The sequence below is a fragment of the Maylandia zebra genome, linkage group LG5, assembly GCF_041146795.1.
Source record: "Maylandia zebra isolate NMK-2024a linkage group LG5, Mzebra_GT3a, whole genome shotgun sequence".
In the NCBI taxonomy this organism is placed as follows: domain Eukaryota; kingdom Metazoa; phylum Chordata; class Actinopteri; order Cichliformes; family Cichlidae; genus Maylandia; species Maylandia zebra.
In genome coordinates this window covers 2,892,443-2,917,747 of record NC_135171.1, presented here as the reverse complement: position 1 = coordinate 2,917,747, position 25,305 = coordinate 2,892,443, and the positions used below count along the sequence as shown (strand labels likewise).

Genomic DNA, 25,305 nt, shown 5'->3' with positions numbered 1-25,305 from the left:
TATGTTAGTCCTTTTTATCCCTTAAACTAGCCAAGGGATGTAACATGTGGCTAAACATGTCAATCCTGGTCCAATTGGGTAGGAGAGAAAACTACAGAGTCTGACATTGTTTTGGCAGAACAGTTGAAATGATAATTTCCCAGTAGTATAAAAAATACAAATGCACTAAGGTTCATTTTTTTTGAAAGAAATTAACAGAAGATTGTACACTATGCACAATTATGAGTTTGTGACTGTGGTTTATTGTGGTCCTTTACTTACTTATTATTGAGTTGTTTCATTTTTATTGCTCTATTCTTTTGTGCTGTAGAAGATGCACTTAATTTCTTGTTGTGGAAATGACAATGACAATAAAGTATCTAAATCTGATATAGCATAGATTGTTTATATATAACATGTGTTTGCATTTGGAAAATTGCATTTTGCATTTGCCCATGTCGGCTGATGTGGTGTCCTGGCCCACATCCGATGAAAATGGGTTTTCTGAAGTTGCTCCTACACTGAGTAAAAATATTGTTTCCTGCTGTGTTATGCTTGAACCTCAGTACATTCACCTTTCTACAAAGAAATCACAATACTGTGTGGTCAGTGTCTGGACCTGAAGTTTTAAAAACACTGATTTTACCGGCTGAACTCACAAATAAAGGGACTTCAGTGGTTGACAATAAAGTTAAGTTAAGCGGCTGTTTCTAAGGCAGCAGATTTTCATCGGAGCATTCTGTTCCCACAACTGTGATTTACGTCATGTTATGATTTAGGGACAGAGCCCCTGATTTCAAAGGCTTAGCCTTGTTTCTTGAAAGACATTGGAGGGATTGCTGAGTTTTTATTTATAATGGTTTTTCTGTTTCTGAAACTGTTAATAAAGACACCATTTTGTGTTCACAAGCTTCTCAATGCCCACATTAAGTGTCAGATGTCTGATCCAGTTCAATAAATTATTTTTCTGTTTCTAAGCTTTCTGATGAGAGGACGGTATTCGTTGCATCTCAGACAACCTTCAAGCATGTTTGTTTTTAGCCTATGCAAAAAGGCCCTCTGTTCAACTCAGTTTCTGTAACCCCTGGACCCAAGCCTCCCCAGAGACTGTTGTTCCACCTGGGGCCTCCCCCACCTGAACTGAGACCATGGATTTTTTCCCTGTCAGAGCCTGAGCAAACTGAGGGTCCACAGTACCTTTTTCCAAGGACCTGGAGGGGGTCTGCTGTTATTTATGGCCTCCTGCTGGGCTGTCTGACTGCCATTGTCTGCAGCTTCCTGCCATGCCACCTGAGCTGGTTCATCTCTGGCATTGGCCACCCAGCCGGCCCCCAAAGTTTCTTCGCCTCACTAGGGGCCTCCCAGCCAGGCAGCAGAGATTCTTAGCCTTTTCCGCTGGCCACTCATCCAACTCCCTGAACTACTTAGACCCTGCTGTGGGCCAACCAACTGACCTCATGAACTGCAGCCCTGGCGTGGGCCGACTGGTCATCAGAACTGCTCGAAAGCCCTGCTTCATGACCAGCTTGACCCTGTGCACTGTTTCCTGTGTTTATTTAAATTTTCTTCTTCCTGCGTTGTTTGGCAGTATCATTAGAAGCATGCATTTTCAGTTACTCGTTTTTGACCACGATATGGACTGCTTTCTTCCATTTGCCCAATATCTCTACAATTAGAAACATCCCTGTGGCGACGCATAGTCGGCGGTGCCCACCATGTCAAACACACGGGGAAGCAGGGGTTGTTCGGTATTGTGGTGTGTTGCATGTGCGGCTGGCAGCTTGTGAGCTGCAGTCGCGGTAAAAAAAAGGCTCAAAACAACACTCTCTGGACCTGCCGTGTCTCATTCACACCACAGTGGTGGCGAAACCCAGATGCTGGCCGAAATAGCGGCCACCCAGAGGGAGCAGGCGGCAGAGGTGCGCCGCCGGTGGGAAGAGCTGCGGGACCAGGCTGAGTGCCACCTGGGCTGAATCACGGAGCTGGCGACATTGCTCCAGGCGTAGTCAACACCTCTGCCGCCAACCCCACAGGTGGAACCTGGCGGTGGAGGAACCATGTGGGGCACCTCGGCAGCTGGAGGTGGTGGACGAGGCGCGTGGGGGTCCGCGCCTGCGAGAGGAGGGGGAACAGCTGGGTGAAAGAGTGTTCCTGCCGCGAGCGGTGGAGGAGCCGCACCAGCCGGGGATGGAGGAAGTCCACGAGGGTCCGCTCCAGCAGGGAGCGGTGGAGGAGTCGCTCCAGCTGGTAGCAGTAGAGGAACTGTGTGGGGAGGTGGAGGTCCCCGTGCAAGGGGAGCCTGCTCGATCTGGGTCCCAGGGCACGACCTGATCTGGACCGACGGATGCCGGCCCAGCCGCCTGTGAGCAGGAGCTCATGACTGTGCCTGCAGGGTCATGTCGACTTGGCCACCTGGCGAGCCGACACGACCAGGCGGTCTCCAGACCAGCGTTGCTGCCACCGCTGGAGGCGTGGCCGGCCTCTGGAAGGGACACGGCCCTATCGCTGGGTTGGAAGCCAGTTAAGGAGAGTAGGTTTGGCCGGACGGCTTCCCAGCCTCAATCAGGCAATGGGGGTATGTGGTGAGTCGTGGTCGGCGGTGCTGTGCGGGCTCACCTACACGGCATGTGCAGGTGAGGTACATAAAATGGCTCAAAACAACACTCTCTGGACCATTCACACCACAATCCCATCTCAAATTGGCACTGAAAAACTAGTTTATGTATTTATTACTTTTAGGCTGGACTGCTAGACTAAGTTATAACTAACTAACTAAAAAGCCAGCTGACCCAAAAAGATGGCCTCAGAATCTCATCTCTGATTTTTGTGGATGATGTGGTTCTGTTGGCTTCATCGGGTGGGGGCCTCCAGCTCGCACTGGAACGGTTCGCAGCCGAGTGTGAAGCAGCGGGAATGAGGATCAGCACCTCCAAATCTGAGGCCATGGTTCTCAGCTGGAAAAGGGTGGAGTGCCCACTCCGGGTCGGGGATGAGTTCCTGCCCCAAGTGGAGGAGTTCAAGTATCTCGGGGTCTTGTTTGCGAGTGATGGGAGAAGGGAGCCGGAGATCGACAGACGGATTGGGGCTGCAGCTGCAGTAATGCGGACGCTGCACCGGTCCGTCGTGGTGAAGAGGGAGCTGAGTGTAAAAGCGAAGCTCTCAATTTACCGGTCGATCTACGTCCCTACCCTCACCTATGGCCACGAGCTGTGGGTAGTGACCGAAAGAACGAGATCGCGGATACAAGCGGCAGAAATGAGCTTCCTCCGAAGGGTGGCTGGCCTCTCCCTTACAGATAGGGTGAGAAGTTCGGCCATCCGGGAGGGGCTCAGAGTAGAGCCGCTGCTGCTCCACATCGAAAGGAGCCAGCTGAGGTGGTTCGGGCATCTGACAAGGATGCCCCCTGGGCGCCTCCTGGGTGAGGTGTTCCAGGCATGTCCCACCGGGAGGAGGCCCCGGGGCAGACCCAGGACACGCTGGAGAGATTATATCTCTCGGCTGGCCTGGGAACGCTATATTGGTTACTGTTCCCTGTTCCATATTTTAAGTAGAATGGGAGTTTTCAGGCTCCTCTTCTGTGGAACCAGCTTCCAGTTTGGATTCAGGAGACGGACACTATCTCTACTTTTAAAATTAGGCTTCAAACTTTCCTTTTTGCTAAAGCATATAGTTAGGGCTGGACCAGGTGACCTTGAACCCCCCCCCTTTGTTATTCTGCAATAGGTCTAGGCTTCCCATGATGCACTGAGTGTTTCTTTCACTCACCTTTTTCACTCACTAGTTCTTTATAAGCTATATTATATTTAATCATTATTTATTGTTAATCCCTGCCTCCCTTCCACAGTATGCATTTTTCTTGCTTTAATCCCCTCACCCTAACCAGGGACGGGCAGATGGCAGACTGTCCCTGACCTTGGTTCTGCTGGAGCAGTCTTCCTGTTAAAAGGGGGTTTTTCTTTCCCACTGTACCTAGCGGGGTTATATAGGTTGTTTCTGCTTTTTTATGTTATTTTAGGTTGCTTATTCTACAATATAAAGCACCTTGAGGCAACTGTTGTCGTGACTTGGAGGTATATGAGTCAAACTGATTTGAAAGTGTGAGGACAACAACCTCACCCTCACCGCGGACGCGGACTAGACGAAGGAGATAGTGGACATGATGAAGGAAAGGAGACTCCACCATGCATTCATGAGCTTGAAGTCAACAGGGTGGTCTGCTTTAAATAGCTGGGATTCTACATAGTGAGTATCTCACCACACAGCTGGTTAAAAGGGCTCCACACTAGCTATATTTTCTAAAGAGGCTGAGGTAGGTTAGCATGTCACCCAGATCCTCAACAACGTATACAGCTCAATGGTTGAGCATCTTGACCAGCTACGTCACCATGTAGTACGGCAAAGCAAATGATATGGACTGCAAATGCTTGCAGAGAGTGGTAAAAACTGATGAAAAGATCAAAGGGAGTCCACTACACTCTCAATAGAACATCTGCTGTCATGCACATGAGTCCACAGGATAGTTACCTCCCCAAAGACTCTACCCTCTCGCATTACTGTCAGTTCACACTTCTACCATTTCAACAAAGGTACAAAGTGTGAAATCTAGGACTTGTAGACTAAAGACATCCTTCTTCCCCACTACTGTTAGACTCATAAACACGTGACAGGAATTTATAACCTTGGACTACCTCAATTTGCAACTGTACATTTTGTAATTTTTGCACACGTAATTGCATGTAATGTTCATATTTTGAAAAGGGAGACAGATGGTTTGCAAGAGCAGTGAAAAGAGGCTATCTATGTCCACTATGAGTGACCATCTTGGAACAGGGGGGCTTATGACACCAAGTGTCTGCCAACTACAATGCAGTTTTGAGATCCCTTCCCCAGTCAAATCTTGCATCAGGTGATCTCAGGTGAGGCAAGGTTGTGCAATGGTTTAATCCAAAACCTCTGGTGAAAATGACCCAAGCCTTTTTTCAAACCTTGATAACATGATCAGTGGTCGGTCAACAACTCTTTCTTGTCTTTTTTTTTTTGCCATAAAGAAAAATCTGGATAATTTCTGCTGTCTGAGTCAGTGATATCTCACTCCATGGCGTCATGTTCAAGTCTGGAAAATTGTAGAGTTTAGAAGGTTCTTATAGAGCATAAAAAGGCCTGTCTATAGAGCATAGAGACAGGGATGATGAGAATGGTAAACGGCCTGTATTTGTATAGGGCTTGTACTAGTCCCCCCTAGGGACCCCAAAGCGCTTTACACACCCAGTCATCCACTGGTGGAGGCTACAGTTGTAGCCACAGCTGCCCTGGGGCAGACTGACAGAAGCGAGGCTGCCATATCGCGCCATCGGCCCTTCTGGCAGTAGGCGAAGTGTCTTGCCCAAGGACACAACGACCAAGACTGTCCGAGCCGGGGCTCGAACCGGCAACCTTCCGATTACAAGGCGAACTCCCAACTCTTGAGCCAAGATCACCCTAGATCGAGAAGGCAGAGAAGAAGCTTGTCGTGGTAGGTGTGGCAGACCGTGGGGATGAGAGGAATGAGGACCCCCTACTCCCTACTCCCGTGCTCCATGCTCAGTCTCCGTTCCCTGTGTACCGTCCGTATGCTTCCTGATTTTCACAAATCCTCCTGGGGAAACACGCATACAAAGGCAGCCATGAGTATTTAGCAAACTGGCACTAACCTTGCACATATTACTAAGACTGACAGGAAGTCACTCAACGATCCAGCATCAAGGAGCTCTCAGCCACACTGTTTGGTAGCTCCTCTGACGAGGCTTGATCAGCACCAGGTGTGTGTGGAGATTCTTGGGTGTGACCGGTCAGCTGGCAGGGCCACACCCACCAGCCCTGAAAGTGCCTGTCACGACCGCACCCTCACACACACGCACACACCCATACACACCTGCCAGTACACAAACAAGGAACACAGGACAGCAGCAGTGCAGAAGGCACAACCCTCAAATAATAATAATAATAATAATTATAGTCCACACTGCTCACGGACCCCGAGTCCCTGGAACCGGGTCCGTGACAGAGCTAGATCTTTACTAAAAAAATACTGACCTGCACAGCTTGGACAGAAGACATATGTAGAAGCTGAGTGTTCTGTGCAGTAATGCCTTCAATCTGCTTGATACTTTATACAACATCCCCATTCACCCATTCAGAGACATTCACACTGATGGATGCATCAAAGATCAGCTGGGAGTTAGTATCTTGCCCAAGGAGATTTGACTTGTAAACGGGAGCAGCCATGGATCGAACCACCTACCATCTAAATGTCTTGGTGCAGTCTCAATCATCCAGGTAAGTAAATCTCAAAAGGTTGATCCTGTTCATCTGGATGTTTTCAGTGGGAGAAAGGTTTCGTCAATCAACCAAATGACTTCTTCAGTCTCAGCTGACTGCAGGTTTCCCCAACCTTATAAACAGAACATTTGCATAATGACTGAAATGCTTTGATCAGTGGTTGTTAATCAGTAGATGTTGATTAATGGTCACGACAATTTGCATATTAATGATCAAGGAACTGACCTCGTAGATTTAAGAATTTTAGCAACAATAGTGGCACTCATGTCACTGCTGTAGATGCTTGACAGGAGATTGGATGTAATTAAGCTGACAGAAGGTGCTGCCTTACATTACCTATACCTCTAGAAACACATCCAAAAAATGGCTTTTCAGTTCAGTATGAGATAGTCAGTGTTCTTCATGACTCATGAAGGAGTTAATCTGGCCTCCTCCAGAGACCAACATGTCTCTTCTCCAGAGACTTGATCTTGATCTTCTCTAGGGAGAATACTTCTGCATGGCAACTTCTAGGTAAAGAGATGGAAATGTGGGATGCCAAAATAGCATAGGAAATTATCTCCTGTTTTGCTCTCCATTTATGCAGCTGATTATCCTAATATACCTGACACATTTTTCATGCTTTCTTGATCTATGAAGAAATGTCACTTGGAGTCTGGTACGACTCTAGCCAACTCTGCTGCCACAATCCTGAAGTCCACAGATTAATCAGAAACATTTGTCTGTCCCTGATGAAGATTTAATAATTTTAACAACATTCATGGCATTCATGTCATAGCACACACACACAAACAGCCAAGCCCTTTCCAGAACAAAGTGCTCATCCTGTTTGCCTTTGTTCAACGGCAAACGAGCAGATATGGGTCCTGCTGATGTAGTCTTTGGTTAAGGAACTGCTATGGCTCTGTTCCTTTATTATTATTTTTTAGCAGTGTATGTATCCTATCAACCTATCACAGAGAGAGAGAGTGAGAGAACATTTTGGGATGGAAAAGAAGGGTGGTGTCTTGTCTGTACTTTAGATTCTGATTAGTTGTTGTGGTGTCCTGGAGGCCAGGGAGCTGCTGGAGCTGCTGTTCCCTCCATTCTTTATTTGGCCTCAGGTCTCATCAGTGCTCATCAGTAGTGGGCATTTGTCATTTGTCTCTCACACACACACACACACACACACACACACACACACACACACACACACACACACACACACACACACACACACACACACACACACACACGTGCGCGTGCTCAGAATGAACCTTCAGATAGAGTCAGAGCTGCCACTTGCAACAGGAGGAGTGGTGACAATGGTCTGTTGGCCAGGCATGGTGATTTGTGACGACAAGTTGGTATGACTGGCAGCTACAATAACAGCAGGCCAGCTACAGCAAGCAACAGGGTGTCACTACAGTTCGTGTTTGCAGCACAGGAAACAATGACAAAACCACAGCCACTATCTTTAACCAGACTCATACACTGATTTATGGGTTAGCACTGGCCTTTTATTGACTGCAAAGTGTAAAGCACTATTAGCATTACACTGTCTAGTCAGTGTCATATTACACTACATATTACAGCACAAATGTGTTAGGTTAAACAAACAGCCCATTTTACTTTTTTAATAGTCTTACTAATGCACTATCCATTTCTTGGTGTAAATGCATACTATAACATTAGTATAACACAGTAAAAAAATAATAATGATGCTAGTAATACTCATTTTAGCTACATGAGGTAGAAATGGATCACATAACATTTCAAATTCAAATTCAAATTTTTATTTGTCACGTACACAGTCATACACAGTACGATATGTAGTGAAATGCTTGGACAACTGCTCGTGACCTAAAGAAAACAAAAAAGGAAAAGGCTATGAATAAGATAGGAAATAAATATGAAAAATTAAAAAGGGTAAATTTAACTAGGAAGGAATAAAATATAAATTAAGGTTAAAAATGAAATAACTGTACAACACAAATTAGAATGAAGGGTAAATTTAACTGGGAGAGAATAAGAAAAAATATATAAATTAAAGTTGAAAATAAAATAACTGTACAACAAAATACACAGTATAGAACTATATAAGAATGTATGAAGAAATATAAATAAATAAATATATACACAATAACAGCAGCTGTACAAGTATTAACTGGAAATGAAGAATATAGTGACCAGTGTTGTGCAATCCACATTATGTCTTGTGCAGTGCAAATATGCTTAAAGTGATTTAAGTGATGAAGTGAAAACAATGTCCAGAAAGTCCAGTGTGTGTGTAAGAACTGTATGTGTGGGTCAGTGCTGTGTGGTGGTGTGATTGAGAGACCGTATCGCCTGCGGGAAGAAGCTCCTCCTCAGTCTCTCTGTGTTGGTCTTCAGGGAGCGGAATCGCTTTCCTGACCTCAGCAGAGAGAACAGTCTGTTGTTGGGATGGCTGAGGTCCTTCACGATCTTCCTGGCCTTGGTCCAGCACCGCCTGCTGTAGATTGAGTGCAGGTCAGTGAGCTCGGAGCGGATGGTGCGCTCAGCTGACCGCACAACCCTCTGTAGAGCTCGTCTGTCCTGCATGGTGCTGTTCCCGAACCAGGTTAAGATGTTTCCCGTCAGGATGCTCTCTATGGTGCAGGAGTAAAAGTTCCTGAGCACCTTGGAGGGCAGTTGGAAGTCTCTCAAGCGTCTGAGGTGGTAGAGACGCTGACGGGCCTTTTTCACCACGGTGTTGATGTGACAGGACCATGACAGGTCCTGCGTGATGTGAACTCCAAGGTATTTGAAGCTGTCCACTCTCTCCACTGGGCACTCGTTGATGACGGGGGTCTGGTAGTTCCTCTCCTGCTTAGTGCTGAAGTCCACTATCAGCTCCTTTGTCTTACTGACGTTTAGAAGGAGGTTGTTCCTCTGGCACCAGTTCTCCAGATTCCTAATCTCCTTCAGGTAGGCCGTCTCGTTGTTATCAGAGATCAGGCCCACCACGACGGTGTCGTCAGCAAACTTGATGATGGTGGTGGAGCTGGTAGTGGCCACACAGTCATATGTGTACAGAGAGTACAGCAGGGGGCTCAGAACACACCCCTGGGGGGCTCGAGTGCTGAGAGTGGTGGAGGCTGAGACATGTCCGCCCATCCTTACTGCCTGTGGTCTGCCAGTTAGGAAGTTGGAGATCCACTGACACATAGATGAGCTGAGTCCCAGATGCTCCAGCTTGGTGGTGAGTGTGGAGGGAATTATGGTGTTAAATGCAGAGCTGTAGTCTATGAAGAGCATTTTAACATAATTCCCCCTTCTAGTGTCCAAGTGAGTGAGTGATGTGTGGAGGAGATGAGAGATGGCATCGTCTGTGGAACGATTTGGACGGTAAGCGAACTGTAGTGGGTCTAGTGTGTCTGGTAGTGAAGAAATGATGAAGTCTCTGACCAGGCGTTCAAAGCACTTCATCACTACTGAGGTGAGGGCTACAGGGCGGTAGTCATTGAGAGAAGCAGGGTGGGGTTTCTTCGGGACAGGAACAATGATGGACTCTTTGAAGCATGTGGGGATCACCGACTGAGATAAAGAGATGTTGGATATCTCAGTGAACACAGGAGCTAGCTGGTATGCGCAGTCTCTGAGGATACGACCTGGGATGCCGTCTGGTCCTGCTGCTTTCCTGGTGTTCACTCTCTTGAAGGCTCTCCTTACTTCATGCTCGGAGATGACGAGCACGTTTCCGGTGCTGGCAGTATCTTCCTGTCTGCAGCCGTTAGCGCCGCTCGCACTAGCATCGTTGGAGTCCTTAGCTGCAGCCTCGAAGCGAGCATAGAAAGTGTTCAGCTCGTCTGCCAGAGTCACGGCCGCGTTCGTCATACTGGTTGTTGGTGCTTTATAGTCCGTTATTGTCCTTAGTCCCCGCCACAGGCTCCTAGAGTCACTCTGTTGGAGTTGTGACTCTAGTTTCCTCCCGTAGCGCTGCTTCGCCTCTTTCACCGCCCTCCGCGCGTTATATGATGCAGCTTTGTACGGGTCCATGTCCCCCGTCGTGAGTCCCGTGTTGTAGGCAGCGGTGCGGGATCTCAGAGCGTCACGGATGGTTTTATCCACCCACCCACCTTTAACAAGGTGAAATGACAAGGGCACGCACACACAAGGGTAGGAGTTTGTGTCTTAAATAGCTATCCGATTGTTCAGTCTGACGTCACTAGCCGTGTCTGGGCCTAAACTCCGCTGCAAGTCCATATATCAAACGATCACTATGGCATTACTGAGAGTTGAAAAACTGTCTAAAGTCTTTCATCTTTAATAAAATGATCAGCGTTCTGCTCTACCAGGTGTAACAATTGAGTTTAACATCCAGGCATCCATGAAAATGGAATTTATGACATTTAACGGAGTTAGAAGTTAGCAGGGAGTTAGCTCGCTAGCTTCTATCTAAATACAATATAGCATGTCCTGACTGCGGGGTTTTGGAAACAAATTAAAACGTACAGCTCTGTTATCACTTCCAGCATAAATGAAGACAGAAAACTAAACAGCAGTGACGTTTGTAGGGTTACTGAAGTTGGGCTAGCTGCTATATAATGATTTGCTACGTGACCGCTAGCGACACAGCTATGTTAGCATAATATAAACAAGCTAACTTTTTTTCCACTCGATAAAAGTTAACGTGAGTGTTCTCGGTGGTCAGGAACAAATGTAATTGCATGGCATGATGGACCAAACTTCAGCCAGGAGAACAACTGAGATAGTCCATCCACAATACGAGGTTAGTCATTCATATACTGCTGCATGGGCTGGGCTGTAGTTACATCCTAAGGTTTTAAAAACTGAGCTTAAATAAATGATTAGCGGTAATAAAAGCCGAGGGAGGTCAACAGTGATCACTGACTGTTTTAGGAGCTTTTTGAGATCAAATAGAAGAAAATACAAAACATTACACATGTTAACAACACAAAAGCCATATTAAACGCAGACTACTTTAGGCCCGGAAGTAGGATTCGTCACGTCATCACTGAACAACCGGATTGCGCTAATGTCCACATTTATGTTAATCTCTTATTAACAGCTTAGTCGTAACAATTTCTGTATTTTTAACATCATGCCAAATTTTTAGTTTTACTTAATGTACTATCACCAAAAGTAGCCTAATTCACACCCTGTAAATGAATGCGCCTTCACATTGCTCACCCTAGTGGAGCCGCAAGACATTACCGCTTTTCTACCACATTTCTAAATGCTGCTCAGGGGCACTACCACTCGTGGTTGCATCATCCACGTGACAGGCAGGGGATATCATTACGGCTGCCCAACAACCGGTGGGTAATTGGTCGGGAATCCGTTAAGCATCCACCATTCACCGTCAGGGATGAGACAGCCATTTTAAGTGGCTGTATCTGTATATACAGTGGGAATAAAACCATCTAAAAGGAAAATTCCAGACCTTTATATTGGCCAGTCTCCACCACTCATTATATGTTATGTGGTCATGTGAAGAAATATTCCTTTGTTGACAGGAGTCTACTGTACATTAATTGACACTTGAGGAGGATTTGGATTTCCTGTGTTCAACTCTTAGCATGTTCTGATAACTGAATATTTCCTCTCATTGTGACTGGTGTAGGTAAGTCAGTACACCTTTGCCATGTGCAGCTACAGAGAGAAGAAGGCCGAGCCTGTAGAACTCCTTCAGCTGGAGGGCTACACGGTGGACTATACTGACCCCCAGCCAGGTAACGTTGCAAACACACACAGCGGCACAGTGGATGATAACATGCAATGTCCAAGGACTAATTTCACAGTTTGACTTCCAAATTGGCTGACATACCCATAGTCCCAAGGTCACGTTGCCTGATTAGATCCAAACTCTGCATGACTGAAAACTCCAACAGTGTTCACTTAGGTCTGTGGAGCCAAAGATAAGTCTCAGAAATATTGATGGATTTATCCGTGGATATGAAAGGAAAATCATGGTTTTATTTGCACATAAAACAAATAGAATTCACATAATTCCAAGTGTTCAGAATCAGAATCAGAAAGACTTTATTTATCCCTAAGGGGCAATTAAGATACAACAGAGCAGCATGACATTGAAGATAGTGTTGCTCCACCTAGCTTCATTCTGAACAGAGGTCAGACCAACCCAACTAATTGTTGCTTTTGGTTTATGTTGGGAAGAGAAAGGGAGAAAACAGAAGTGAAAAAAGATACTTTGTCTATCCCATATCTGTGAAAAAAATAATAATAGTAATTAAAATTATGACAGTAATATCTGGGGCAGCATGATATTGAGGTGATTAACAAAAAGTCCTGGGTTTAAATCCAGGATCTGTCTGTGGCCTTTCTGTGTTTGCATGTAGTTTCTCTCCAGGTACTCCCCCTACAGTCCAAAGACATGCAGTTAGTGGGTTTAGGTTAATTGGGCTACTGGTAAATATTTGTAATCTTCTTATAATGTTAACTGGTTTCCACACCAAGTGTTCTTCCCTTGTTTATTTTTCAGGTCTCGACGGTGGCAGAACATTTTTCAATGCAGTAAAAGAGGGTGATACTGTGATCTTTGCCAGTGATGACGAGCAAGACCGTATCCTATGGGTGCAGGCAATGTACCGGGCCACTGGTCAGTCCCACAAGCCCGTCCCTCCGACCCAGGTCCAGAAACTCAACGCAAGGGGAGGCACAACACCACAGCTCGATGCACCTATATCTCAGTTCTGTAAGTTTTCAGCTCTCATATTTGTATTTGCCTTTAAGTTTTTAACAAATTCTTGGTCAAAAACAGGATTTCACGGTCCACTTTTTTTTTTTTTCATGATTTGATTTTCTGGCACTGATACTGGCTCTGTCAAGTTTCTTTTTTTAATCACTCAAATTCAAAGAGAGAGAGAGAGAGAGAGAGAGATGAGATGAGAAACAGATTTTATTTTGTGGGGTTTTTGGTCTTAGCTGCATCATGTCTTGTTCTGTCTTTGTCCTCACAGCATTATGCTTCCTAAACAACAAAATTATTACCTTTAGTCCATTTGGGTACTGTTTAGCTGCATGTTGCTTGGCTCTTTGTAAAAGTGTTGGTGGCTTTGCTGTGTGTCTTTATGTTTCTCTGTTCCTTTTTCCTTCTCTTCTCATCCTTTAAAACCCTGACCCTACTTTTAGCTGGATTAAGTGGTAAGTGCTTTTTCCCTTTTCTGTCTCCTTCTCATTTTTGTTGCTGATCACTCTTGCTGCTTTTAGAACGCAGTCTTCTTATCACGTTTCTGCAGGCTGAAATCAGATGATTTGCCTCTACTTTTGTGTTCACGTTTATTATCTTGAGGCAGTGGATGGATCAGGCTACAAGAATGTTGCACAACAGACCAGGTTTTGTATGTTTTTTATTGTTTGGTTTTAATGGAGATAAAAGTGTGTCTAGTTCTTAACAGGAATTGTATTAGTAGCCTTTTCATTACAGTACAAAAAAACCCTCCTAATGTGGACAACATTTGGATACTGTGCAAATATCCTCTGGCATAGCCATAAAAACATAGACAGATGTTGTAGTACACTGCATCATTTTGTGTTCTCCTCAGATCCTGGTTGCCTAGAAACAAGCAATAACAGAAGAAACAAAGATGTTGACTGTAAAAGATAATTGTGTTTTTTAACGTTATGCAAATTAGTTAGTACAGCTGGGGCCATGTCAGATTGGAGGGGGCGCAAATGAAAGCATAAATTAATTAATTCATGCAGAGTCTGTGCTAAAGACATGGTAGCAGAAGCAGTGAGTACATTTTTGTATGAGTTGAGAAAACATGCGTAAACACATCCATTATCATGTGTTTATGTTTGTACTACTTACGAGTTTTCTACAGATTTCCATTTCGATACAATTTACTGAATCCAGTCAGACTCACACTGGTGACATTGACCTGTTTTAGTATTATAACATTCAGTTGTTATGTGACGAGTGGCTAACATAAAGAAATGTCTCTAGAAATCTGGTAGTTTATTCCCAGCAACTAAAATGCACTTTATGAAGATCTAAGCAGTGTGCCATTCAAACTGACTGTGAAATATTCAACAGTTATCATTATACCAAACAACCTATAAACGAGTTACCTAATCAACAGGAAATAAAATGCATGTCAAAGTTTCAGAATTATACGCAGTCACAGTTGTGCCCAGAAGTTGACATACACTCATAATAAGCACAAGTGTCATGGTAATTTGGGGTTTAAAATGATTTGCTTGAACTGTTTGAATGGTTGGCTTAGTTGGAAGAGCAACCGACTCTTAATCTTAGTCTCATGGGTTCAAGTCTCTACTGTGGACAATGAAGTATTTCAAATAAGTGTACAAAAGTTACTTATGCACTATGCTAAGTTCTGGAATAAGACCCCAAACAAAACTGTTGCCCTCAGAATGAGAAAATCGGTTAGGATGTCCAGGAACCATCGAGGCTTGTCACTGATTTGAAACTGCTTGAACACCAGCTTCACTGTCCACAGGGAAGTAAGTTTTATGTGGCTATGGACTGAGATGGTGCCACACCAAGGAAGAATCAAGCTCCAGCTGCTCAAACGGAGAAAAGCGTTATGATCAGAAAAGATGAAGATTGACCTATTTGGGCACAATGACGAGGAGTAAAGGTGCGATTTTTGGTGCAATGTTAATGGTAATATGCTCTGAGGCAGTTTTTCTGCCAGTGTTACTGGTACATTGCACAAAGTAAATGGCAGACAGAATAACGAAGATGAAGAAGGAGGTCTCTAACCTCACCTTAGATCAGCAGCTAGAAAGTTGAACCTTGGAAACAGCTGGGTGTTCCAACAGGACAATGATCCCCCCCCGAAAAAAAAACAAACAGGTTCTGGAATGGATAAAGCAGGCTTACATTAAGGTTCTGAACCTTATGAGTCCCGAACTCAACCATAAAAATTAGTGGACTATTCTTAAAAGCCCGATCAACCAATTTAAATGAATTCTATCAGTATTTGATATTTTTTTTTATTTTTTTATTTTTTTGCCTGTCCCGTTTGGCTCTTTTGCATCAGAATTATTGTCTAAAGGCGAAGAAAGAGGCCTAATGGATTTACTTTACCAAATAAACCATCCCAGCCTTGCCGTAATGGTCTATTCGATTCACCTTTTATTGTTTATTTTATTTTATTTTTACTTGTTAAATACGGGACAGATTTGACTGGGGGAAAGAAAGGGGAGAAAGAAAGAGGGAAAGAAAAGAAAAACAGCGGGGAAGAGGGACGGGGATAAAGGGCAAAAAACAAAAAACAACAAAATAAGCAGACAAAAAATCCATCTATCAATCACCTGGATCACCTGTTGGGAAAGAAAAAAGAGAAAACAAGCAGAAGAAAGAAAAAAAGAGCAATACAATAAACAACATCATGATGATCTATGGGAATGTAACAGTAAATACTAGATATTAAATATTATTGTGCAGCACATAAGATCAACAGAACACAGTGTGCTTTGAGGTAGGAGCCAAAAAGGGTGTAGTTTGTGTGTGTGAGCACCCGTGTGTACACCTGTGAGCATGGACGCGCTTGTTTTTTTAAAAGGTTCCTTCATGTAATGATCTGCTAGAGCAGGGGTGCCCAATCCCGGTCCTCGAGAGCTACCGTCCTGCAGCTTTTAGATGCATCCTTGTTCCCACACACCTGAATGAAATGAATGGCTTGTTATCAGGCCTTTGCCAATCATGATGGCATGCTGAAGAGGTCAAACCATTTGATTCAGCTGTGTTGGAGTAGGGATGCATCTAAAAGCTGCAGGATAGTAGCTCTCGAGGACTGGGATTGGGCACCCCTGTGCTAGAGGGTGTGGGGGGGCCACTGCCCCGTCCTCCAGGGCATGAAGCAGGTATGGAGGAGATCAAAACTCCAGACATCCAGAGGCCCCCAGAACACAAGAGACCAAGGAAGACCAACAGAGGGGCAGCCGCGCCACTGTCCCAGAAAGAGCTGAGGAGAGTCCCAGATGAGGGGATTCGATATTTGACCAGCCAAGAAGTCTGGTCAGATATCCAGCCACAATTATGCCAGAAGCTGATTGATGGCTACCAAAAGCATCTGGTTGAGGCACAACTTGGTATGGGACACATAATCAAATATTAGTGGGGTGTTTGTCGATATGTTTAAGCCGTTCTATAGGATTTTGACCCTCTGAACTAGAGAAACTTCAAATTGAATTCAAACTTGTTCACTTACTTCTTATTTTAAAGTAATTACATATTTATGGTATACAATCATTCCACTCAGGAAAAAGAACAGTTCAAAGAAATAATTAAATGTCAAACTTACCACGATGTTCATGCCTGTAATGAAAAACTTATCACTACAACTTTCAGCCGTCCATGTCATGTCAAATAATCAAAGACACTGTAGTCTGCTAGGATGAGTGGGTATTATCCCACCACTGTATTTCACACGAGCCTTTGTGTATTAACTTATACACAAGCTCACATATATCACAGCATGTTCATTCGGTGCTTTATTCTAAGAATTACAATCATGTTGTCCACTGAATTTAAACCCTGAAGCAGGAGAGGCAGAGGGTAGGCTGATCCCTGTCCCCTCAGCTCCATGTAGACTTTACAGTTCTATATATAAAGATCCACAAACATTGATTCCTGTACTTTTATTTTTACAAATTTTCACAATCCTATTAAATTATTAAATATCAATATTATGGAAGTCATATTTTAGAGGGGTCTATCACCTCCAATAAGGTACATGCAATATAGTGGCAAGTTTCTTGTCTAACCCGTTTCACGATCACTGCAGTTCCCCTTAGTTTGACTATCATACAAATGTATGGTGTCGTTTTCATACATGGTAAAAAAAAAGGGGTCTTCTCTTCTGCATGTACACATATTAGCTGTCAGTAAGCAGAAGCAGTTACGCCGCATTTAAATTTTCTAAGATACACAAATCTCAATAGTGTGATAAAGACATAAAAATACTGTTGGTAGGGTTTGTGAATTACTCATCGAATAGAAGTAATCTCAGCTGGCTGTCAGCACTGAAGCTTTCCAAATAGTAAATACCAATCTGACGTTAACGTTTCCTTTATCCTATTCTCCATCACTCCTCCTCTTCACCTTCTTTACTGCCTAGTAAAAAACAAGTTCTTTTTCCTTTGCGTTTTTGTTTCCAAGTTTGTTATGGAAACATTTACAAATCTGTGAATGTGGATTTTAAAATTGTCAACATGATTTTACAAGTGCTACAAAGAGCCATTATTTGTGGAATTTTAACTTAATTTCAATTTCATTTTAAATGAACAATAAGAATCTACAATTTCACTGTTACACAATCATTCTGTGAAAGGTCTACGTAGTGTTGAGAGGAATTTGAAGAACACTCTGCATTCAAAGTTTAGGTAGAATTGCACTAAAGTCAAATAAAATTTTCATCAGCAACGTATTTGTGTTTGTCCTCACAGACAAAATTATAATCTGTGGTTAGTAAGAAACTTTAAACAAAAACCCTGTTATGGAACATTTAATCAGACACAAAAATAATTCTTCAGCAAGATTTCAATATAGCATAAAACAATTACCATTTTTAAAAAATTGGTTTGAGACCAATACACCTAATGAAGTGTAAGTAAATTTACTGAGCAAGTTGTTTCTGACACAACCACTGGATTCCCACTGAGTCCCAGCAGCTGGTAATTACCAAGGTATAAGTGCCAAACTATGAATAATACAGTGTGGTTACTGCACAATTAAACTGGGTAGCAATCAGTCAATGTTACCAAATAGCTATTTGCCAGTTCACACCTGGAACGGAGTAATGAATAATATAACATCTTGTCACCCCCCAGTGGAATTAGGTGGAGAAAACCAAGATCGGGTGTACTGGTGCAAAAACACAAATAAGAAAATTACATGCTAGTATTTAATCTCCGGTTTGTGAAAGATCATTTGCTGAGAAGTCCTTCCTTGCAGAATAATCTTTCATTCTCCTCACTTGCATTCACATTTGAATATGTTTCTCCATCCAGAAGAGTCAAGTTATGACATAGTCACAATCACAACACTGGTTTGTTTGGTTTTTTTTTTTTTTTTTTTTTTTAGATCCAGCAACTTTTCTTGTACCTACTGGGAAACTGGAGAAAACAGCTTGTAACAAAGTTGTTCATTGGTGATATTAGCTAAGCTGTTTGAAATGCAAATATGAATGCTTGAAAACATGACAGGCAAATGAAGGATGTATTTAAAGGGTGCAGCAGATGACAAAAAGAACTTGCTTAGTATCATTACAAAAGCCTAACCTTGACATCTCAGCATTTGTCAATAACTTCAAATCCTGGAATGCCATTTGAGATTGTTCTGGCCCACATTAAACCCATATTTCTTTTTATTGCCTATAACTAAACAATGATTTTGTTTATGTTTACATTAGCTTTAGAATTAATTATAATTTACTGTCTTTATTAGTCTTGACAAATAACACAGAAAAAGATGCGGCAATGCCTAATATCTATAAACATTCACTGCCCTTCAACAGAATATTGAAAAAACGTGTTAAGTTTAATAATTACTTCCTCTGAACTGTCAGCATGTATATTAGACCCCATTAAATGAAGAATGAAAGAAGTCTCACTATTCATAAATAATTCTGTCTCCACATCCATCACTTGACCCGGTTGTCTGAGCTAATTATGGGCCAATGTCCAACCTTCATTTTATTTAAAAAATCTTGAAAGAGTTATTATAAAACAGCTGACAGATAATCTGCTGATTAATGGTTTATTTGAGGAGTTTCAATCAGGTTTCAGTATTCATCACAGTATGGACGTAATAGTGAAGGTTATGAATAATCCTCTTATGGACTATTTGGCAATGGATTCATCTCTATTGTCGTGTAATGCTGTGCTGCTGTCAGGTTTTGGACCCAATATGCAGGAATCGGGACAAGTTGAGACATGAAATGATTTTAACTTTATTGCTGATTACTTGCAGAAGATAACAGAGTACCAAAGCTGGAACCGGAGCAGAGCAAGCAAGGGAAGTGAAGGGAACGGAAAGGAAACACAGAGGAATACAGGAATACAAACAAACAAAGGGTTTAAATACACAAAAAGGAACAGGGCAAAGTGAAGACACCCGGAGAGAAACAGCTGAGCTGAATACACTTAATCACATAATGGAAACCAAAACTGAACACAATTCAGAGGACAAGAGACTATTACAATAAACAGGAAAAGCAGACAGAGACTATGACACACCAGCTTGACATAGACAAAGAGGGAAACAAACATGGAGACATGACTGACTCGGGAAAACGAGACAAACTACAGGGCACAGTGGGACAGGACAAAGAAAGGGACACAACTGGGGAAACAAAGGGAACAAGGGAAAAAGGGAGTTTTTCCTTCCCATGTTCATTAAGTGATTGCTCATACAGGGTGGTCTGATTGCTGGGGTTTTCTATCTATTATTAAACTGAATTGAGTTGAATATGCTTGTTGTCAGAAATATTTCAGGATTCAGATCCTGCACCAGTAATACATACAGTGGGGCAAAAAAGTATTTAGTCAGCCACCGATTGTGCAAGTTCCCCCACCTAAAATGATGACAGAGGTCAGTAATTTGCACCAGAGGTACACTTCAACTGTAAGAGACAGAATGTGAAAAAAAAAATCCATGAATCCACATGGTAGGATTTGTAAAGAATTTATTCGTAAATCAGGGTGGAAAATAAGTATTTGGTCAATAACAAAAATACAACTCAATACTTTGTAACATAACCTTTGTTGGCAATAACAGAGGTCAAACGTTTACTATAGGTCTTTACCAGGTTTGCACACACAGTAGCTGGTATTTTGGCCCATTCCTCCATGCAGATCTTCTCGAGAGCAGTGATGTTTTGGGGCTGTCGCCGAGCAACACGGACTTTCAACTCCCGCCACAGATTTTCTATGGGGTTGAGGTCTGGAGACTGGCTAGGCCACTCCAGGACTTTCAAATGCTTCTTACGGAGCCACTCCTTTGTTGCCCGGGCGGTGTGTTTTGGATCATTGTCATGTTGGAAGACCCAGCCTCGTTTCATCTTCAAAGTTCTCACTGATGGAAGGAGGTTTTGGCTCAAAATCTCACGATACATGGCCCCATTCATTCTGTCCTTAACACGGATCAGTCGTCCTGTCCCCTTGGCAGAAAAACAGCCCCATAGCATGATGTTTCCACCCCCATGCTTCACAGTAGGTATGGTGTTCTTGGGATGCAACTCAGTATTCTTCTTCCTCCAAACACGACGAGTTGAGTTTATACCAAAAAGTTCTACTTTGGTTTCATCTGACCACATGACATTCTCCCAATCCTCTGCTGTATCATCCATGTGCTCTCTGGCAAACTTCAGACGGGCCTGGACATGCACTGGCTTCAGCAGCGGAACACGTCTGGCACTGCGGGATTTGATTCCCTGCCGTTGTAGTGTGTTACTGATGGTGACCTTTGTTACTTTGGTCCCAGCTCTCTGCAGGTCATTCACCAGGTCCCCCCGTGTGGTTCTGGGATCTTTGCTCACCGTTCTCATGATCATTTTGACCCCACGGGATGAGATCTTGCGTGGAGCCCCAGATCGTGGGAGATTATCAGTGGTCTTGTATGTCTTCCATTTTCTGATGATTGCTCCCGAAGTTGATTTTTTCACACCAAGCTGCTTGCCTGTTGTAGATTCACTCTTCCCAGTCTGGTGCAGGTCTACAATACTTTTCCTGGTGTCCTTCGAAAGCTCTTTGGTCTTGGCCATGGCGGAGTTTGGAGTCTGACTGTTTGAGGCTGTGGACAGGTGTCTTTTATACAGATGATGAGTTCAAACAGGTGCCATTCATACAGGTAACGAGTGGGGGACAGAAAAGCTTCTTACAGAAGACGTTACAGGTCTGTGAGAGCCAGAGATTTTCCTTGTTTGAGGTGACCAAATACTTATTTTCCACCCTAATTTACGAATAAATTCTTTACAAATCCTACCATGTGAATTCATGGATTTTTTTTTCACATTCTGTCTCTCACAGTTGAAGTGTACCTCTGGTGCAAATTACTGACCTCTGTCATCATTTTAAGTGGGGGAACTTGCACAATCGGTGGCTGACTAAATACTTTTTTGCCCCACTGTAAATGGCCTCAAAGCCACCCATCTTGTGTACTTGTGAATTGTTTTCTTTTGGCAGCTTGTTTATTTCCAAAAGGGGTTGCCACGGTGAATATTCACTTCAATTTTAAATTCAATTTTATTTATATAGCGCCAAATCACAACAACAGTTGCTTCAAGGTGCTTTATATTGTACATTAGATCGTACAATAATACATGCAGAGAAAAACCCAACAATCATATGACCCCCTATGAGCAGCACTTTGGCGAAAGTGGGAAGGAAAAACTCCCTTTTAACAGGTAGAAACCTCCAGCAGAACCAGGCTCAGGGAGGGGCGGGGCCATCTGCTGTGATTGGTTGGGGTGAGAGAAGGAAGACAGGATAAAGACATGCTGTGGAAGAGAGACAGAGGTTAATAACAGATATGATTCAGTGCAGAGAGGTCTGTTAACACATAGTGAGTGAGAAAGGTGACTGGAAAGGAAAAACTCAATGCATCATGGGAATCCCCGCCAGCCTACGCCTATTGCAGCATAACTACGGGAGGATTCAGGGTCACCTGGTCCAGCCCTAACTATATGCTTTTTAAACCTAATCTTAAAAGTAGAGATAGAATAGATTTGCATCATTTGGCATGCATGCTGGATTGAGACTGTCACTGGTCAACATGTTAAAAAAACTTACCCTACTCTTCACTTTTCATATCACTTTAGAATGAAATACAGTCACTGAGGCCTGTACTGACAAGCAGGGGTTTGGGTTATCCAGATAACTTCAGGGTTAACCCGGATTCTCTGTACTATGAAGTTGGATCCCTTCTTACCAGGGTAAATCACCATAGTAAATTATGTTGTGAGATTAACCTGGTCAAGTAGGTCAAGTTCTAGATAAGAGATTAACAAGTATTAACTCAACACCTACTGTCCAATCAATTCTCCAGAATATAGCTAGAATATATCACCATTTCTGAAAGAACATCTGTGGGGAGAGTAGGTCATGTCTTTGTGTTCCCCTAATGAACATTAGTAATAAATAATATCGATTTACTTACTCTGTCTGCAGAGTTGTCAGACGGAGTGATTTTTTTTTTTTAAAAAAGAACCTTTATTTAATGTGGAACGGATGCTCCAAAGAAAAGTTAAAATTAACTTTAGTGGGTGAAGGGGGCCAGAAACTCTGGCTGCAGAACAGTTCTGGGGAGTGGCCTGTTACAGAGGCTTAACAAGGCTCAAAATCTGGGGCTGCTCATGAGGGCAAAGAAATGGAGAGAAGCTATCCCAGGCTATACAGGATGCCCTGTGCATGGGGCCCAGGATTCTCACGTTTGCACAGTATTCTCAGGCAGCACAGAGTGGGCATACAGCTGACTGTGGAGGCAGGTGTTCAGGATGTGGCCAGGCTCCCCTCACCCTCAGAGCTGGGACTGTTCAGGGTACTCAGTCTCTGGGTTTGCTGTCTTGGCCTCAGTCTCTGGCTAACCTGGGTGGCAAGACTAGTGAGGAGCTTGCTTGGGTGGCTGTGCTGCTGCAAAAGTAATGAGGGCGGCTTTTGCGCAGGAGGTAGAGCAGGTCACCGACTGATCGGAAGGTTGGTGGTTCGATTCCTGGAAAATTAATTGGTAAATACTAACCCCAAGTTGCTCTCCGATCCATCCATCGGAGTGTGAATGTAGTTAGAAATAACGTATAGAGAAAGTGCTTGTGATTGGGTGAATGTTGTATACAGCACTTTGAGTATTCCGGGAGAGTAGAAAAGCGCTATATAAGAATCAGTCAAGTCACACCATAATGACTGAAACGAGTACCACTGGGCTGCGAAATCAGCTTAAATGAGAATACTTTTCAAAAGTTAAACTGCAGGAATGTCTTAAAGACATAAAGACCTGGATGGCCGCTAACTTTCTGCTTCTTAATTCAGATAAAACTGAGGTTATTGTACTCGGCCCTGAAAAGCTTAGAAATATGGTATCTAAGCAGATTCTTACTCTGGATGGCATTACCTTGGCCTCCAGTAACACTGTGAGGAACCTTGGAGTCATTTTTGACCAGGACATGTCCTTCAACGCACATATTAAACAAATATGTAAGACTGCGTTCTTCCATTTGTGCAACATCTCTAAAGTTAGAAATATCCTGTCTCAGAGTGACGCTGAAAAACTAGTTCATGCATTTATTACTTCCAGGCTGGACCACTGTAATTCATTATTATCAGGATGTCCTAAAAACTCCCTGAAAAGCCTTCAGCTAATCCAAAATGCTGCAGCAAGAGTCCTGACAGGGACTAGAAAGAGAGCAGATTTCTCCTGTTTTGGCTTCCTGTTAAATCCAGAATTGAATTCAAAATCCTGCTCCTCACAAACAAGGTCTTAAATAATCAGACCCCATCTTATCTTAATGACCTTGTAGTACCATATCACCCTATTAGAGCACTTCGCTCTCACACTGCAGGCCTACTTGTTGTTCCTAGAGTATTTAAAAGTAGAATGGGAGGCAGAGCCTTCAGTTTTCAGGCCCCTCTTCTGTGGAACCAGCTTCCAGTTTGGATTCAGGAGACAGACACTATCTCTACTTTTAAGATTAGGCTTCAAACTTTCCTTTTTGCTAAAGCATATAGTTAGGGCTGGACCAGGTGACCCTGAATCCTCCCTTAGTTATGCTGCAATAGACATAGGCTGCCGGGGGATTCCCATGATGCATTGAGTTTTTCCTTTCCAGTCACCTTTCTCACTCACTATGTGTTAACAGACCTCTCTGCATTGAATCATATCTGTTATTAACCTCTGTCTCTCTTCCACGGCATGTCTTTCATCCTGTTTTCCTTCTCTCACCCCAACCGGTCGCAGCAGATGGCCCCGCCCCTCCCTGAGCCTGGTTCTGCCGGAGGTTTCTTCCTGTTAAAAGGGAGTTTCTCCGTTTATTTATAGTTTATAGTTAATTGGAAAAAATTAACAAAAGAGGATACAACCAAAACTGAGAATTAGATTATGAAAAACAAAGTGAGATACAATACAAACTTAAAATGAACAAAGATGCAAAAGACATGACCCCTCTGGAGATTCTTTGATGTAACTTTATTTTTTTAAAATGATTTTATAGAACATGATATATTCCTACCCAGCCAACATGTATATAAAAAAACCAGGTGGGGCCTATATATACATAGGCCCCACCTGGTTTTTGCTCGGGCTGGATGGGTACCATGTGGGCATGGGCTCAAACTGGGCTTTTTGTATGGGGCCTACTTGGGTTTTCCACCTTGGTTAGACATGGGCAAACATAGTCATTTAAAGAAAAGCTGTTGTTGTGTGCCCCATATGGGGCAAAGTGAGGTAATCAATATATATTTTTATTACTGATGACACAGGTGGGGCCTACCTGGTCAAACTATATGGGTCACACAGGGGAAAATGCAAGTCAGACCCGGAAAACATGTCTATGTGGGCCCCAAATGGGTCATGTTAAGTTAACATGGGCATATATTTTACATGGGCTCAACATTGTTTAGTATATATGGGACCCACTTGGGTTTCTAACATTAAATCCATCTGGGTGGGCATCCAATGTAGGTCCTACTTGGGTCAGTGATGGTAAATGTGTACATTGATCCAAAATGGTAGCACATGCTTATGTGAGGATTCTTCTTCTGTGAAGAGCCAGAGAAAGTGTTATTTGAATAAAGGAGGATTTATTCCAAACAAGCCCATCACAGATTGCACACAACCCAGGGAGTTCTGAAAGTCTGAAAGTCAAACTGTAAAAAGAAACTCAAAAGAAAGCATCAACATAACTCTCTTTTATAACCTGCAGACGGCACCCATGGGGTACCATTCTCTAACAAATCACCCTAACTTTAACATATTTGGCACAACCTCAGTCTATCACTTTTGCTATCCTTAGGTACAGTCAGATGTTCTTTACCCTTCATTTTTGACCCTCTCAGTATTTA

General features: G+C 43.2%; 1 protein-coding gene across 3 annotated transcripts in view; it reads left to right on the top strand.

The window, feature by feature from the left end:
* Positions 1-25,305, top strand: part of cadpsa (Ca2+-dependent activator protein for secretion a) — a 348,666-nt gene that overhangs the window by 151,378 nt on the left and 171,983 nt on the right. For all 3 annotated transcript variants that reach the window (XM_076883644.1, XM_004572172.5, XM_076883645.1), the window contains exons 10-11: positions 11,885-11,993; positions 12,764-12,976. In XM_076883644.1, coding sequence (XP_076739759.1) covers positions 11,885-11,993; positions 12,764-12,976 — 322 coding nt within the window. The remainder of the gene's footprint in view (positions 1-11,884; positions 11,994-12,763; positions 12,977-25,305) is intronic.